Source organism: Rana temporaria, chromosome 1, assembly GCF_905171775.1.
Source record: "Rana temporaria chromosome 1, aRanTem1.1, whole genome shotgun sequence".
In the NCBI taxonomy this organism is placed as follows: Eukaryota; Metazoa; Chordata; class Amphibia; order Anura; family Ranidae; genus Rana; species Rana temporaria.
The window spans coordinates 382,654,059-382,671,575 of record NC_053489.1 but is presented as its reverse complement, the minus strand read 5'-3'; the positions used below and the strand labels follow the sequence as shown (position 1 = coordinate 382,671,575).

Sequence of the window (17,517 nt, the reverse complement as noted above, 5' to 3'; positions counted from 1 at the left end):
AAACAGTCCGCTGGAATCCTGCCCGCTCGGACATGTTCGGTCGTCTGTACAGACCTACCGTACATGTCCGGCCGCCCCCGCATTCCCTCGCATGCGTCGAATGACTTTGACGCATGCGTGGAAGCAATTTTAAAAGCAGGCCGCCCACGTCGCCGCGTCATTGTCGCGGCGACACCGCGTCATCGACGCGGCGACACTGCGGACACGCCCCGCGTATTGTTTACGCGCGGCTTTCTGTACGATGGTTAGTACAGCCATCGTACAGAAAGCCTCGGGCAGACATGTACGGTGGAAACGGTCCGACGGACGCTCTCACCGTACATGTCTTGCCCGTGTGTACCCGGCCTTAGACTACAGGATCATTTAGTGAAGCTAGTTCACCCTGATCAAACAGGCTTTATGAAGGGCGTGAAGCTAGAGACAACACCATAAGAGCATTAAATGTCCTCCATTGGATGCAATACGGTCCGGACAAAGCCCCAGAATAATATTATCTATGGATGCCGAAAAGCTTTCGACAGGGTTAGCTGGATGTTTATGACTGAGGTTCTGAGGTGGATGAAAGTGGGAGAGCGTGTGATGGGTTGGGTGCTGGCGTTGTACGCGTCCCCGAGAGCAAGAGTAAAGGTGAATGGCACTTTGTCAGACTATTCCAAATATACAATGGTACGAGACAAGGGTGTCCCTTGTCTCCCTTATTATTTGCAATGATATTGGAACCCTTTCTCTGCAAAATAAGAAGAAATAACGGAAACAGGAACGTGTATTGGGCCGGATGAACATAAGGTCTCGGCATATGCCGATGACCTGTTGTTCTACCTATCCACACCACAGACTTCATTACCTGCCTTGATGGAAGAAGTATCTAGGTTTGGGGCCCTATCCATTTTAAAATTAATTTTGAGAAGTCTATATTATTTCCTAGCCATGTATCTTTAAAGGAGTTCTCTGACCTAAAACTTTTAACCCCCGCTGTGCCCGGGCTGTAAAAAAATAGAAAATAAACTGTCACTTACCTGCCTACGATCCCCCGTTGTTCCGATATCGCCGTCCCGTTCTCCGGTCCCAGGCCCCTTCGCTTCCTGTGTGTCGGTGACTCATAGTGCGCTCAGCCTATCAGCGGCCGCAGCAATGTCCCGTCGCGGCCGCTGATAGGCTGAGCGCATTATGAGTCACCGACACCACAGGAATCGGAAGAGACCGGGACCGGAGAACGGGACGGCGATATCGGAACACGGGGGATCGTAGGCAGGTAAGTGGACAGTTTATTTTCTATTTTTTTTACAGCCCGGGCACAGCGAGTGTGGTTTTAAACGTTTTAGGTCAGAGAACTCCTTTAAGTATGGCGAACACTCTACAAGAAGCATATCTCTTCATATGGAATAAAAAAATCCACTAGTGTACTTAGGGACGCATATAACGCCTGACCCTAAACTTTTATACGACCTGAATTATGGTACCTTAATGGAAGGGGTAAGAGAGGATCTTCAGAAATGGAAGGGCAGTTTTTAACTTGGTTTGGAGGGGTGAAAGCAATAAAAATGAAACTTACTACCTAAAATAATTTATGTCTTACATACAGTGCCAATTCACCTCCCACAGAGTTTTTTTAAGGGCATACGGAAGGCTTTTGTATCCTTTGTATGGAACGATAAACGCCCCAGATTAGCCTATGAAATTTTGTGTAGAGAAAAGTCAGAGGGCGGAGTGGGGCTGCCAGATGTAATATCATATTATAGGGCAATGGCACTAGTACGTATACTAAACTGGAATCACGATCATCAACTAAAACATGGGTAAAATTAGAGCAAAACAATGGCAGGAAGGAACCTAGCAGGAGCTCCTTGGATACCGAAGACAGAAAGAGGGCTCTCAAAATGGATGTCACCATTAACTAATAATACACTAAGGATATGGGATAAAATAAATCAATCAGAAGATTATGCCCCTGGGATATCCCCCCTGGCTCCCCTGGAGGGATTCCCGTGGTTCCCCCCAGGCGAGAAAGTAGGATCAATGAAGGCCTGGGGGAGGGACACCACATGCGGCAAATTTGCCCCACGTGGAACCCTGACCCCCTTACCTGAATTGAGACGGAGCTGGGGAACAGCCGCAATGGTGGAGTGGAGGTATCATCAATTAGGGTGCTTCTTTCAAAAATGGAAAACCAGGATAAGGCCTCTTAATTCGCTTACTATATTTGAAACCAGATGTGTAAAGATTGGGAGGGCCAAACACTTACTGTCTCAAATGTATAGATTAATCCTAGGGACACAGAGAAAAACAACACCTTACTATATTAGAGAATGGGAAGGAGAGCTAAATCACAGGTTTACCACGCAACAAATTAAAAAACTTATTGACTCCACACACTATACATCTGTAAGCTCACAGATTCAGGAGATGTCCTATAAATTTCTATCTAGGTGGTATAGAACCCCAGTAAGATTGGCACAGATGTATAGGCTTGCGGACAATAGGTGTTGGAGGGGATGTGGACAAGAGGGTACCCTACTCCACCTGTGGTGGTCATGCCCAAAGATTCAGAGGACTTTGGCAAGAGAATTGCCCCTTGGGTTGGAAGGATATCTCCGAGGAAATAGAACTGACACCTTTAAACTTCCTATTCCACGTGTCAGCAAGGTCCATGGGATCATATAAGGTGAGTATTCGCCTCATTTATTAAATGCGGCAAAATTATTAATACCTAGATTATGGAAACAGGATAAAAGGCCAAACTTTTCTTGAATGGAAGAGAGAAGTGAACTTAATTATGGAGGCAGAAGATGGATTTCCAGGGTTAAAGATAGAAAGGAAAAGTTTAGAGTAATATGGTCAGAATGGGAAAAATGCTCGCTAGAGATTGAATAATTTAAGGAGCTGTAGGAAAACGTAAGTGGATAGCCTGTAGGGGGGGGGGGGGTGGAGAATAACTTGTTTGTCTTTATTTTAATTTTTTTAATTTTTAGTATTTATTTATTTATTTATTTTAGCTCTCAATATGAAATCCCGTGCGGCACTGCTCCTAACCCCCCACCTGTACAGGTTTAAGAGAGGGTGGGCACAGAGGGGGGGATTGGGATATACTTTTTTTTTTTTTGTGATTTGTTATTATATACATTTACTTATTTTCTTTCGGGTTGGTGTGTGGAATAGGGATGGGAGAAAGGGTGAGATAAAAAAAAAGCGGGGGGGGGGGGTTAAGTCATTAGTGGCTTTATGGCCTGACAGAGGCCTCAGATTTCAAACACTTGGTAAAAGTGTTTTTAGGGGACAAGGAATGATGAGCAATAAGCTATAGAATGGCTTTTTAGAAGCCTCATATCTAAGGGATCATTTTTTTTATTTTTATTTATTTTTTTTATTTTCTGTTTGGTGTTTGGAGGGGGGGGAGAGAGCCACAGGGAATAAGTGAGGGGGATAATTTTTCTCCCCTTTTTATTTTTCTCTTTTTTTTTTCTCTCTTTATTTCCCCCGGGGGGGGGGGGGTTATGGGATACAGATAAGGATGTTTATTGTACAAGGATGTGATACAATGTAATATATTGTTAAATGGAAATGTTGAAAAACTAATAACAATTTTGATAATAAAAAAAAAAGAATGGGCACTGAGTTATCAGACAAATGTTTGTTTTGTATTGACACTAATATACATAGATACTTTTTTTCTTAAAGAACTGAAATGTATTTATTTACATTGTAACATTGGTGAATGAGTAGTTTTGGAGTTCACAATATTGGTAGCTCAGTGCTGGGCTCTTTGTGGTGTTAGTCACCTTGTTTATACAAAGTATTTAAGAGCATATATTAACCCCTTGCCAACCAGCACACAATGATATACGTTGGCATGGCTGGCCAAATGGGCGTACCTGTACGTCCCCTTTAAATCGCGGCATAGTGGGCGAGCAATTGCTCACCACCGGCGGGGCGCGATGTCCGCCTGGGGGCCCGCGATCGTGTCACGAGAGTGGCAGAATGGGGAGATGCCTATGTAAACAAGACATTTCCCTGTTCTGCCTAGCAACATGACAGGGATCTATTGCTCCCTGTCATCGGAAGCAGTGATCTCCGTCATGTTCTAGTGAGACAATCCCCCCTACAGTTAGAAACATTTGCGCAAACCAATCAATACACTTATTTCAAAAATTTTACCAAAAATATGTAGAATACATTTCTGCCTAAACTCAGAAAGAAATTCGTTTTTTTTTATACATTTTTTGGTGATTTTTATTATAGCAAAAAGTAAAAAATATAGCTTTTTTTCAAAATTGTCACACCTTTTTTGTTTATAGTGCAAAAAAATAAAAACCGCAGAGATGGTCAAATATCACCAAATGAAAGCTCTATTGTGGGAAAAAAGGACGTCAATTTTGTTTGGGTGCAACGTCGCATGACAGCGCAATTGTCAGTTAAAGCAAACCAGTGCCGTATTGTAAAAACTGGACCAGAGCACTTTTTGCATTACGGCACTGGTTCGCTTTAACTGACAATTGTAAATCCTTTGTGGCTGAAGTGGTTAAGCACAGCTGTAGAGCATTCAATAAGATATTTGATATTTTCATCAGTTTTTTGTACATATGTTTATTGTTTGGCACATAGATTTGATTTGTTTATTAGTAAGTTTGAACACTTTTCTCATAATTTTTTTTCACGTTATTGGAATACACACTCGTGAAGTGGGCAATTTCATTAATTTCCCTAAAGTTTTTCCTATGCTTTCTCTACTCTCATGAACCCACTTGTTGGAAAATTATTGCTCAATCAGTGAATCCAGTCAATAGGCTGCAGTGCTGATCAATGTATTTTGATGGGGGCGAGTTCTGCTGACTCCTCACTGTCAGAGTACAATGACGGTGAGGATTCCCGCACGCACATCGAATGGGTGGATGGGGAAATTGTGTTCGTTTTTTTTTTTTCATTCAACCGCCTGTTTGAAGAAAGAAACTAACACATTAATGTCCAGCTTTAGTCTGCTCCTCTATTTTCTCTTTTGATTCACATGTATTGTTATATAATGCTAATGACATTGCACTCTCCAGTGAGAGTGCACATTCAGCCTGCAATGCTAAACTCTTTTTAATCTTCTTTGTCTCTTTCTTCCACTCTTCCCTTTAGGTAAATAGTTGTTCCACCCATTGCATGGGCTCTATGGGGTTTTACTAATGCATTCCACCACAAGTTATGTGATAGCTGTTTATTGTCGCCCCTTAGTGTGACAAGTTCCTGGTTCCAGAGTGTCCATACTTGCTGTTTTCTACTATATTGTACGAATCTTAGCTTGAATCCCATTTGATCCTTTCTATCGCTTCTAATAGGGCTATACAGTATGTGTATCCAGTATTGTATTGTGCCTTCAAATTACTCTTGTTGTAACCTATAAGATTGGACCTCTTTTTTTACAGAAGGTTCTGCTTTACTAGTTTAGCTATATTTTTCTGGTTTTCCAGCTGTTTTTGTATTGAAAAAAATTTAATAAAGAATTGAAAAAACAAAAGGAAGGAAACTCACATTCAGCCCCGACTCTGATGACCGGCTTTGCTTCCTCCGGAAAAACAGACATCCCAAGACCTCCCATTATCAAAAGGAAATACCACACGAGTCCAGAGTGTGGGTGCATGGTACACAGACCAATTAAATTCTACAAAACACAAGAAAGAATAAAAATACTTGCACATGTTATACAATCCGAAGGTCTTACAAAAGAGGGTTGGATTATTCCATTACACTAAAATGATGAGCTTATATATTTTAAAAGGGGTTGAAATGACTTTTTTTGAAAAAGCAACATAAAATAGCCCCGAAAGCAATAATTAAGTCTAGCGCCACCCCTGAAGGAGCTGCTGGTTAGTTTGGGTTCTCTTTTCTGCACCTTGACTCCAAGAACAACCTCAGCCCCCCGGTACACCTAGGTGAGTAAAATTACTGCAAGCCCAATTTACAACACAAGTGAGAAATACCTTTCGCCTGGCTGTGGTATATGGCAATAAATACACACACACACACACACACCTGTTAAGTGGTAAATACGCTTAATCTATTGAATGACTATTATAGCGTAAGTAGTGGGGCTATGGAAATTAACTATTAATTCCTCGATTAATTTTTTTGATCGATCAAAATTCTTTTGATCGGTACTCACCTCTCCGCCGGCTTCCGGGTCTTCAGGGAGTTTGATCAGAGATCCAGTGATGTCACTGACACCAGCGGGGCTTGCCGTGTCCATCTGAAGGGCCCCTTTGCTGTGCCTTCATATCTGCATGCCGGCGGGACCTTACTATCTGCCACACGCAAGGGCTGTTACACTTCCCTCTATTAACCTGGGATTCTACAGCCATCCACTGGGAGTTGTGATAGTTCCCTTCACGGGACATCTACATGCCGACAGACTGATGTTAACCCCTCCTCATCTGGATTCAGCAGTGGTATCGTTGTACATATTTTTATACCAGTATCATACTTAGCTACATGTTTTTGACTGCTTTTGCTACCTTTTGGTATTACTCGCACCATTTTTACAGTTTATGTAGCTACATTGATTTTATTTCCAGTGCAATATTTATTTTATTACTTACTTGAAGACTATAAAAGTGTTAATGCTATTTCCATCGAGCGCTGCCTTTTGTGTTTTTTGTATCCTGCTATCCATTTTTCCAGTGGTTGGTAGCCTGCAAGGAGATCAGCTAAAAGTAGTTGGATCTGTATGTGCGTTATAATTAATCGAAATTAGTCGATTAATCGATAAAAAAAAAAAGATTAATTGAACACGAAAATTGTAATCAGTAACAGCCCAAGTAAGTAGGAGTTAAACCGAATTGAACACACTCAGCATGCAGGGTAACAATAAACAATGCATATTAACTTTAAATGCAACAAGGGTACTTATAAATCCACACTAGTGCACTCAAACGAATGGACAGAGGTATAGTACCCATTTAAACTGGCCAGCAGAACAGAGACCTTGGGTAGCCCTGTTATCCCATGCCCACAACTGGCTGGTCTCAGATAACTCCAATGCAGCGGTGGTCCTGGAAGCAGCAAGTCTTGGGTTTTATGAGGTGCTACGGAACCTACTTTACCAGGGTCTTAGAGTTCCCTTCCCTCTTACAACGGCAATGAGAGCGGTCCTGAGGGCATGGTCGGTGGCAAATTTCATGTGCCCCATGCCGCCTGGACACATCTCCCTACATAACCCTCTTTGGTTTAACCCGCAACTGTCAGAATTCGGGTCCATACCCAATTCCAGTGTGTAGGCATGCATGGGCATCAAATATCTGAGTGAGATCTGTACTGATAGCCGACTACAGACATTTGATAGATTGAATCAACAATATAACCTACCTAGTTCACATTTGTTTAGGTATTTGCAGCTTAGATATGCCTTTAACACTCAGTTTGAAAATGCACAGGTGGCCTTTTACACCTCAAACCGGGAGACTTTGCTCAGGGATGAAGCTCTACCTAAACCTTTATCTACCAAATATAGAACATTACTTCCTAACATTCACACGGGCCTTGAAAACCTTAAGGCTAACTGGGTGGTCAATTTCCCTACACTAGATACAGAAGATTTGGAGGAAATGTAGGAGTGTCCCTTTTCACAGCTAGTATCAGCTAGAGATAGATTAGTGCAATTAAAAATACTACATCAAGCGTATTACACGCCCATGCGCCTACACAAAATATATTCATCCATCCCAGCTTCTTGCTGGAGATGCGACTCGCCCTCAGCGGATTTCATTCATATTTTTTGGAACTGTCCTCAGATTAAAGTATTTTGGGCTGAGGTCACCACTTTTATTTTGACTGTCAACACCATTCCTGTGCCATTGCCAGTGGAAGTATGTCTGTTGGGACTTGTAGAACTGTTGGCCCCTCGCCGGGCAAGCAGAACCCTACTAGGATTATTACCATATTTATTGGCGTATACCGCACACTTTTTTCCCCTTAAAATAAGGGTAAAATCGTATGTGCGCGATATACACTGATACCCGCGCTGTGTTTGTACGCCGCCGCCGACATATACCGAGCGCAGTACACTCGGCCAGGCTCGGCTCCGCTCGCGGTCACGCCCTGTGCCGCCTCCTAGCCTTTATGCGAGAGGAGCCGAGTGTGGCCGAGCGTGCCCGAGAGTACTGCGCTCGGTATATGTCGGCAGCGGCGTTCAAACACAGCGCGGGGGTCGGCTCAAAAACAGCGGGGAGAATCAGGGAGGACACCACCAAGGCCGCAGACGGACGCCGGACCAGACAAGGCCGCCGATGGACGCCGGGCAAGACACCGACAAGGGGCATTCAAACTGTAAGTATTTTCTTTTTTTTCCTAAAATTTCCCTTCGAGGTTGGGGGTGCGCGCTATACGCCGGTGCGCGCTATATGAAGATAAATACGGTACTTTATTATGCTCGTAAATATATAGTACCCTGATGAAAGGCTTTGTTTGCACCCTCATTACATTTTTGGAAGAGGTTAGTGAACTCAGCTCTGCCACTATACTGTACAAGGCTACTAACCTGTCGCTTGGCTGGGCTAAGAAATTCCATAAAATATGTGACATCTGGGCGGAATCCCTGTCCACTAATTCAGACTCGATGGACGATTAGTAATGCTCTATATATTACCTGTAACGGCTCAAGTGGCATCTCTGAACTTGTAGGCTTCCTTGGGTTGCTCGGTCAATAGTTATGGGGAGGGGGGGAATGTAGTTACATAGTTACATAGTTAGTCAGGTTGTTGATTTTGATCTCAGACCCAATTTAATTTATAAATATATTAAAAAGTAAGGGTCCCAGCACTGAACCTTGGGGTACACCACTGATAACCTTAGACCAGGGGTGTCCAAACTTTTTTCAAAGAGGGCCAGATTTGATGAAGTGAACATGCGTGAGGGCCGACTATTTTGCCTGACATTCTTTGAACCATTAAAATTCGGTCTAAGTGTGTTCGTCTGAGCAACTAATACACGGCCCAACAAGAATTCTCTTGCCTTTGTGGCTGTGTGTGATGAAGAGATGAGCTTGGGTGTGTTATTTGGATATACTGTATATATTTCTTTTGTGGCTCCAACGAATCCCAGAGCGCTGCTCAGGACTAAGGATGAGATTGGGCGTGTTATTTGGATATACCGTATTTATCGGCATATAACACGCACAAGCTTACCATTGCCATGAATGCAGCCTCACCATTGGCATTAATGCAGCCTCACCATTGCCATGAATGCAGCCTTACCATTGCCATGAATGCAGCCTTACCATTGCCATGAATGCAGCCTTACCATTGCCATGAATGCAGCCTCACCATTGCCATGAATGCAGCCTCACCAATGCCATGAATGCAGCCTTACTATTGCCATGAATGCAGCCTTACCATTGCCATGAATGCAGCCTTACCATTGCCATGAATGCAGCCTTACCATTGCAACCAATGCAGCCTTACCATTGCAACCAATGCAGCCTCACGTGCCGTAAAAGCAGCCTCACATGTGCCATGAATGCAGCCTCACATGTGCCATGAATGCAGCCTCATGTGCCATGAATGCAGCCTTACCATTGCAATCAATGCAGCCTTACCTTTGCAACCAATGCAGCCTCACATGTGCCATGAATGCAGCCTTACCATTGCCATCAGTGCAGCCTGATCGATGCCCAACTGCAGCCTCGGAGGGCAGAGGGAGGGGGGAGTGCCGACAGATTACAAACAGGAGAATCTCTTGTTTACTCTGTGGCCTCTTTAATACAAAGTCCCGCCTCCTATTATAGACAGAACAGTCGTCCAATGGCATCCCAGGAGACGGGACTTCCAATACAGACGCTGCTGAGTAAACAGGAGATTCTCTTCATGTAATCTGACGGCGCTCATCCTGCCCCCTCCCTGTCCCCTCCAAGGCAGCGCCGATAAATACGGTATACGATAATACGGTATTGTTTGTGGGCCACAAACAATATATATCCAAATCCCCAGGGGGGCCATATTAAATTAACAGGAGGGCCGCATTTAGCCCGCGGGCCGGACTTTGGACATGCCTGCCTTAGACCATTCAGTAAGAATCATTAACCACGACTCTCTGAATTCTGTCTTTCAGACAGTTTTCTGTCCATTTACAAACTGATATATCCAATCCTGTAGACTTTACCTTACACATGAGCCGTGTGTGGGGAACTGTATCGAACGCTTTTACAAAATCCAAGTATATCACGTCCACAGCCACGCCTCTGTCCAGGGTTTTACTTACCTCTTCATAAAAGGAAATCAGGTTTGTCTGACAACTTCTGTCTTTCATGAATCCATGCTGTCTGTTGCTTAACCACTTGCCGTCGCCGCACCGTCATTTTACGTCCACAAGGTGGCTCTCCTAGGCGAGACCACGTAAATGGACGTCCTACCCTTTAGCCGCCACTAGGGGCGCGCCGCCGGAGGCGCGCGCGCGCGCCCCCCGCTCGCCCCCGACTCCCGTGCGTGTGCCCGGCGGGCGCGATCGCCGCCGGGCACACGCGATCGCTCGGTACAGAGCGGGGAACGGGAGCTGTGTGTGTAAACACACAGCTCTCGTTCCTGTCAGCAGGGGAAATGCTGATTTTCTGTTCATACAATGTATGAACAGAAAATCAGTGTTTCCCCAAGTGAGGCCACCCCCCCCCCCCCACAGTAAGAACACACCCAGGCATACTTAACCCCTTCCCCGCCCCCTAGTGTTAACCCCTTCACTGCCAGTGGCATTTTTATAGTAATCTAATGCATTTTTATAGCACTGATCGCTATAAAAATGCCAATGGTCCCAAAAATGTGTCAAAAATGTCCGAAGTGTCCGCCATAATGTCGCAATACCGAAAAAAAAATCGCCGATCGCCGCCATTACTAGTAAAAAAAATATTAATAAAAATGCCATAAAAATACCCCCTATTTTGTAAACGCTATAACTTTTGCGCAAACCAATCAATAAACGCTTATTGCGATATTTTTTTACGAAAAATATGTAGAAGAATACGTATCGGCCTAAACTGAGGAAAAAAAATGTTTTTTTATATATTTTTGGGGGATATTTATTACAGCAAAAAGTAAAAAATATTCATTTTTTTCAAAATTGTCGTTCTATTTTTGTTTATAGCGCAAAAAAAAAAAAAACGCAGAGGTGATCAAATACCACCAAAAGAAAGCTCTATTTGTGGGAAAAAAAGGACGCCAATTTTGTTTGGGAGCCACGTCGCACGACCGCGCAATTGTCTGTTAAAGCGACGCAGTCCCGAATCGCAAAAAGTACTCTGGTCTTTGGGCAGCAATATGGTCCGGGGGGTAAGTGGTTAAATAGGTTTTTTCCAGCAAGAACTCATCCATGTGGTCTTTTTATTATACGTTCCAGTATCTTCCCAACTATAGAAGTTAAACTAACAGTTCTATAGATACTTGGTAAAGACTTTGTAATGTGTACTTCATTTCATTTTGTAAATAATTAAAATAAGCTATGTGAAGTATCTGTGGAGCTGCACATCCCCTGAGGCACTGCAAAACGCTGACATTCACAGACATGACTACTAGGCTGATGGGAGTTGTGGTTCCTGGGTGGCTGGGGGCCGTGGTTTGGAGACCCCTGCTTTAGATAATCTGCACAGGTGGTTGAGCGTACAGTCGTTTAGTTGTTTATTATTATTTTAGTTTTTAATTTGTGTGACCAAGATGCCCAATATGCTCTGTATTGTATTGTTTTTTTACCTTGAAATTACAATAAAAACAACTTGAAAAAAAGAAAAAAAACTGGTCAGCAGATAGAGCTTCAAGCTAGTTACAACTAGGGGCAGTCCTTAGTCCTAAGTTTCGTTGGAGCTCGATGGCGCATGTTGCCACCATCAGTAGGGTCTGCAGGCAGTATTAGAGGTATGGGGTCACTGGTTAAGTAGCTCTTAGTGACTTTATTCCCTAGCAGTGGTAGCAAGTATTGGTAGCAATGTCTGCTCACTAGCCCCGGTAACACTGATTTAGTTGCCCCTCCGATCAGAAGTCAACTCGCTTAGGTTGCTTAGGGTGACAGCAAAGACAGCATCCTGGAGTGGCTTCATCTCTCCACAAACCAGTCCCAGAACTGCTTTTCCACACTGTAGTAGCTTCCAATAGCGCCTTGTCCTCTCTCCACACTGGCCCCGATAACTCGCTGCAGACTTATGATTCCCCAAATGGCTGTGGTATTCTGCCAACTCAGGCTCTCTCTTTCTCTGGCTGACAATCTTGGGCACAGTTGTTCTCTCTTCACTGTCTCTGCACTGTCATGTCAGAGCCTTTTCCAGTAGTGTCTAACCTGTCATACGGCCTACAAGAGAAATGGGCACAACAGGGCTCAAGGTACAAAAGAGACTATAACGTATCTTTTCCTCCATTCGCATATTTTTGCAGGTTCATCAGCGATAAAGACTGGACGAGAAACGATCCCAGATTTAGCTTCAGTGAACCCAACTTGCCTGCTTCTTCATCTTCTTCATCAAGGTATAACACAGCAGCTAAACGTAGAGACTTTAAAGAGGTAGTAAACCCTGATTGGTTTTACTTCCTCTTTTGCTCGCTGCAAATGAAAAGCATAATGGGCTAGTATGCATCGCATACTAGCCCATTATGTGACACTTACCTGCAAAAGAATCCAGCAATGTTCGTTCCCTGTATAGGCAGCTTCCATCTTCTGGTCCCTCTTTCTTCCGGGCCGCGGACACCGGCTCTGTGATTCGCTGGAGCCGCGTGACATCACTCTCGCGCTTGCTCAAGGGAGCCACCATTAACGGCACAGGCTAGGGAAGAAACGGCAGAGTTTTGTTTCTTCCCCACACATGCGCCGTTAGCATTTTCAGCAGACTACAAGTGAAATATCTCCTAAGCGGCACACATTTAGGAGATATTTCCATAGGTAAAAGTCCAAAAAAAGGGTTTACAACCACTTTAATAGAGCAATATCCGTTAAACGGACAAACATCACACCACCTGTATTCTTTCCTGCTCACCAGAACGATTCTGGTGACAAAGATAAAGACCCTTATCGTCAGTGCCCTATTCACAAGAAGCTTCACCCCCTAAAGAAATGTTGTGGGCTTAGGGCAAAGACTTTACAAGAGCGCAAGGAGATTCTTCAGAAACTTGGAATATGCTGCAGGTGCTGTGCTGGTTATGGACATTTTGCTAAAGACTGTAAAGTTGTCATCAAGTGCACAGAATGCAGTAGCGACAAACATGTTACAGCCAGGCATCCGGGCCCACCCTCAGACAATGCAGCCTCCTACCTCCAGCCCTGTCTCAAGTCATGGTGGGGAGCAACAAGCAGGGCCGGCGCTACCAATAGGCAAGTTAGGCGATGGCCTAGAGCGCACATCAGTAGGGAGCGTCGGTGAGGAGTGAGGTGTTTCATTTCTGCTACTGCTTTCTGTGCAAACTGCGCTCCCAGCACTGCTAGGTCCAGCGCTTGCTGCAGAGTATCACTGCTGAAGAGAGCGAGGGGGGTGAGGGGGGTTCATGTGCAGGGGACAGTGAACCTGTAAAACAGCCTGCCTGGGTGTTCTCTCCTCTCCTGTGTTATTCCTCCTTCCCCCGCCGCCGCTCTCATCCAGCAGGTAGAGAAGACACAATGTACGAGCAGAAGGCAGGAGTTTGTCAAACTTTAAAAAGCCTGTGATTGGTTGCTAGGGGCGGTCCTAGCAACAAATCATCTCTGTTAAATGGAGAGTTGAACATCTCCCGCCCTCTGCTCGGACATGCCATGCTCTGTCTTCTTCCTGCTGTGTGAGGTAAGGGGGGTAGCTGTGTGGAGGAGATTATTATACAGGGAGGGGGCAGCTGTGTGGAGGAGATTATTATACAGGGAGGGGGCAGCTGTGTGGAGGAGATTATTATACAGGGAGGGGGCAGCTGTGTGGAGGAGACTATTATACAGGGAGAGGGGCTGTGGAGGGGACTGGTATGCAGGGTGAGGGGAAGTGGAGGGGACTGTTATACAGGGAGGGGGCAGCTGTGTGGAGGAGACTATTATACAGGGAGGGGACAGCTGTGTGGAGGAGACTATTATACAGGGAGGGGGCAGCTGTGTGGAGGAGACTATTATACAGGGAGGGGGCAGCTGTGTGGAGGAGACTATTATACAGGGAGGGGGCAGCTGTGTGGAGGAGACTATTATACAGGGAGGGGGCAGCTGTGGAGGAGACTGTTATACAGGGAGAGGGGCTGTGGAGGAGACTGTTATACAGGGAGGGGGCAGCTGTGTGGAGGAGACTGTTATACAGGGAGAGGGGCTGTGGAGGAGACTGTTATACAGGGAGGGGGCAGCTGTGTGGAGGAGACTGGTATACAGGGAGGGGGCAGCTGTGTGGAGGAGACTATTATACAGGGAGGGGGCAGCTGTGTGGAGGAGACTATTATACAGGAGGGGGGCAGCTGTGTGGAGGAGACTATTATACAGGGAGGGGGCAGCTGTGTGGAGGAGACTATTATACAGGGAGGGGGCAGCTGTGTGGAGGAGACTGTTATACAGGGAGGGGGCAGCTGTGGAGGAGACTATTATACAGGGAGGGGGCAGCTGTGTGGAGGAGACTGTTATACAGGGAGAGGGGCTGTGGAGGAGACTATTATACAGGGAGGGGGCAGCTGTGTGGAGGAGACTGTTATACAGGGAGAGGGGCTGTGGAGGAGACTATTATACAGGGAGGGGGCAGCTGTGTGGAGGAGACTGGTATACAGGGAGAGGGGCTGTGGAAGAGACTGGTATACAGGGAGAGGGGCTGTGGAGGGGACTGGTATACAGGGTGAGGGGCTGTGGAGGAGACTGGTATACAGAGAGAGGGGCTGTGGAGGGGACTGGTACACAGGGTGAGGGGCTGTGGAGGAGACTGTTATACAGGGAGGGGGCAGCTGTGTGGAGGAGACTGTTATACAGGGAGAGGGCAGCTGTGTGGAGGAGACTGTTATACAGGGAGGGGGCAGCTGTGGAGGAGACTATTATACAGGGAGAGGGGCTGTGGAGGGGACTGGTATACAGGGTGAGGGGCTGTGGAGGAGACTATTATACAGGGAGGGGGGCAGCTGTGTGGAGGAGACTATTATACAGGGAGGGGGCAGCTGTGTGGAGGAGACTGTTATACAGGGAGGGGGCAGCTGTGTGGAGGAGACTGTTATACAGGGAGAGGGGCAGCTGTGTGGAGGAGACTATTATACAGGGAGAGGGGCTGTGGAGGGGACTGGTATACAGGGTGAGGGGCTGTGGAGGAGACTGTTATACAGGGAGGGGGCAGCTGTGTGGAGGAGACTATTATACAGGGAGAGGGGCTGTGGAGGAGACTGGTATACAGAGAGAGGGGCTGTGGAGGGGACTGGTATGCAGGGTGAGGGGAAGTGGAGGGGACTGGTATGCAGGGTGAGGGGCTGTGGAGGAGACTGTTATACAGGGAGGGGGCAGCTGTGTGGAGGAGACTATCATACAGGGAGAGGGGCAGCTGTGTGGAGGAGACTATTATACAGGGAGAGGGGCAGCTGTGTGGAGGAGACTATTATACAGGGAGAGGGGCAGCTGTGTGGAGGAGACTATTATACAGGGAGGGGGCAGCTGTGGAGGAGACTATTATACAGGGAGGGGGGCAGCTGTGTGGAGGAGACTATTATACAGGGAGAGGGGCTGTGGAGGAGACTGGTATACAGAGAGAGGGGCTGTGGAGGGGACTGAGGTTCAAGGAATGAGGCTGAGGACACTGATGTAATGGGGGAAAGAGGTAATTGATGACATTGGGGAACTTGGATGCAAAGAGGTCTGTGATGTAAAGCAGGCACTGTATTGCAAAGGGGTGCTGTATTGCCACTCCTTGTCTTCAGGCCGGTTCCAGAGGCGCAGGTGGCTGAGGAAATAGGTGGAGAGGTGACACAAAAAAACTCCACCCCCGCCGCATACATGGGCAGGGCAAAAGGGGTGGAGCTAATGGGGGGGGCGGCAAAATTAGGTTTTGCCTAGGGTGTCAAAAATCCTTGCACCAGCCCTGGCAACAAGGTCATGCTCCAGCCACAGCTAATGTTTCCTCTTCATGCACAGAAATCTGTGGAGAAGGCTTAGATCACAAATGCTGTACTAAGATATGACTAGTCAAGATATACCCAAAAGGGTCAACCTGAGGAAGCCATTAAGATGTATGCCATAATAGATGAACAGAGCAACAGATCCCTGGTTAAGCCTAAAGTATTTGAGATCTTTGGTACAGAGGGACATGCATCACCGTATACTCTCAGAACCTGTTCTGGTCGTGATGAGACTTTCGGCAGAAGGGCCGATGGGTTCATGGTCTCTCATATCAATAAGGGAGAGGGCATACCCCTACCAACATTAGTTGAGTGTGACCAGATACCAGACGAAAAGGGAAAAAATTCCTACTCCAGAGGCTGCATATCACCATCCTCACTTAAGACACCTTGTTAATGAGATTCCTGCAATGGACATGAATGCTGAAATCTTGGTCTTGCTAGGAAGAGACATTCTCAGAGTATGCCCCTTACGCACAAAAACTTGATCTAGGCTGGATAATCGCGGGCAACGTATGCTTGGATAGAATGCGTACGTCATCCGAGATCCACTCCTTCAAAACTTACATGTTAGGAAATGGACATGCATCCCACTTCAAACAGTGCCCTCGTCATTATGAAGTAAAAGAGAAGCCTCTTGGCATCATTCAAGTACCTGATGTCATGCCTATCCTTTGTGATGACAATCTAGGTACCACAGTGTTTTGTACTACAAGTGATGACAACAAAATAGCCTTGTCAGTTGAAGACAGAGAGTTCATCAAAATAATGGACAAAGAATTTGTCCAGATTGAGTCTAACAACTGGGTTGCACCATTACCTCTTCGTGATACAAGGGTTAAACTCCCAACCAATTGTAAACAGGCTCCAGATTCAACTCTCTTCAGTGAACACTAAAGAACAGGCTTGAAAAAAGCTCCACCATTTCAAAAACACAATGGGGCTGATTTACTATGCTCTGTGCGCTGCGCTGGTTCATGCGTTAATTAGTACTCCGGGTGAAGCCTTAATTAGGCGCATGAACCAGCGTAGCAGCCGGCGCATTGAAAGTAATATGTAAAGCCGCGCCGATCTCCCTATAGAAGTCTATGGGAGAAATCAAAAGTGTTATTATTAAAGGCTAATCTGCAAGTTTTGTCCTAAAAAGTGTTTGGGGACCTCAGTCCTGCCCCAGGGGACATGTATCAATGTTTTTTTTTTTTTTTTTTAAACGGCCGTTTTTTTCGGGAGCAGTGAAATTAATAATTCTTAAAGTGAAACAATAAAAGTGAAATATTCCTTTTAAATTTCGTACCTGGGGGGGTGGAAATGTCAGCATGTGAAATAGCGCATTTTTCCGGCACTTAGAACTGCCCCTGCACAAAGTGACATTCAGAAGGAAAAAAAGCCATTTAAAATTCACACGCGGCTATAATGAATTATCGGCTCTGACAATTCTGACAGGATTAATTCATAAAACAAAAAAAAAAATGTGTAGGGGTTCCCCCAAATTAAATTA

The 17,517-nt window shown here is 45.6% G+C and overlaps 1 protein-coding gene across 1 annotated transcript in view; it reads right to left on the bottom strand.

Annotated features, from left to right (window-relative positions):
• Positions 1–17,517, bottom strand: part of SEMA6B (semaphorin 6B) — a 1,705,299-nt gene that overhangs the window by 1,575,438 nt on the left and 112,344 nt on the right. The window contains exon 2 of the mRNA XM_040341109.1: positions 5,509–5,638. Within this exon, the coding sequence (XP_040197043.1) occupies positions 5,509–5,617 (109 nt within the window). The 5' untranslated portion in view covers positions 5,618–5,638. The remainder of the gene's footprint in view (positions 1–5,508; positions 5,639–17,517) is intronic.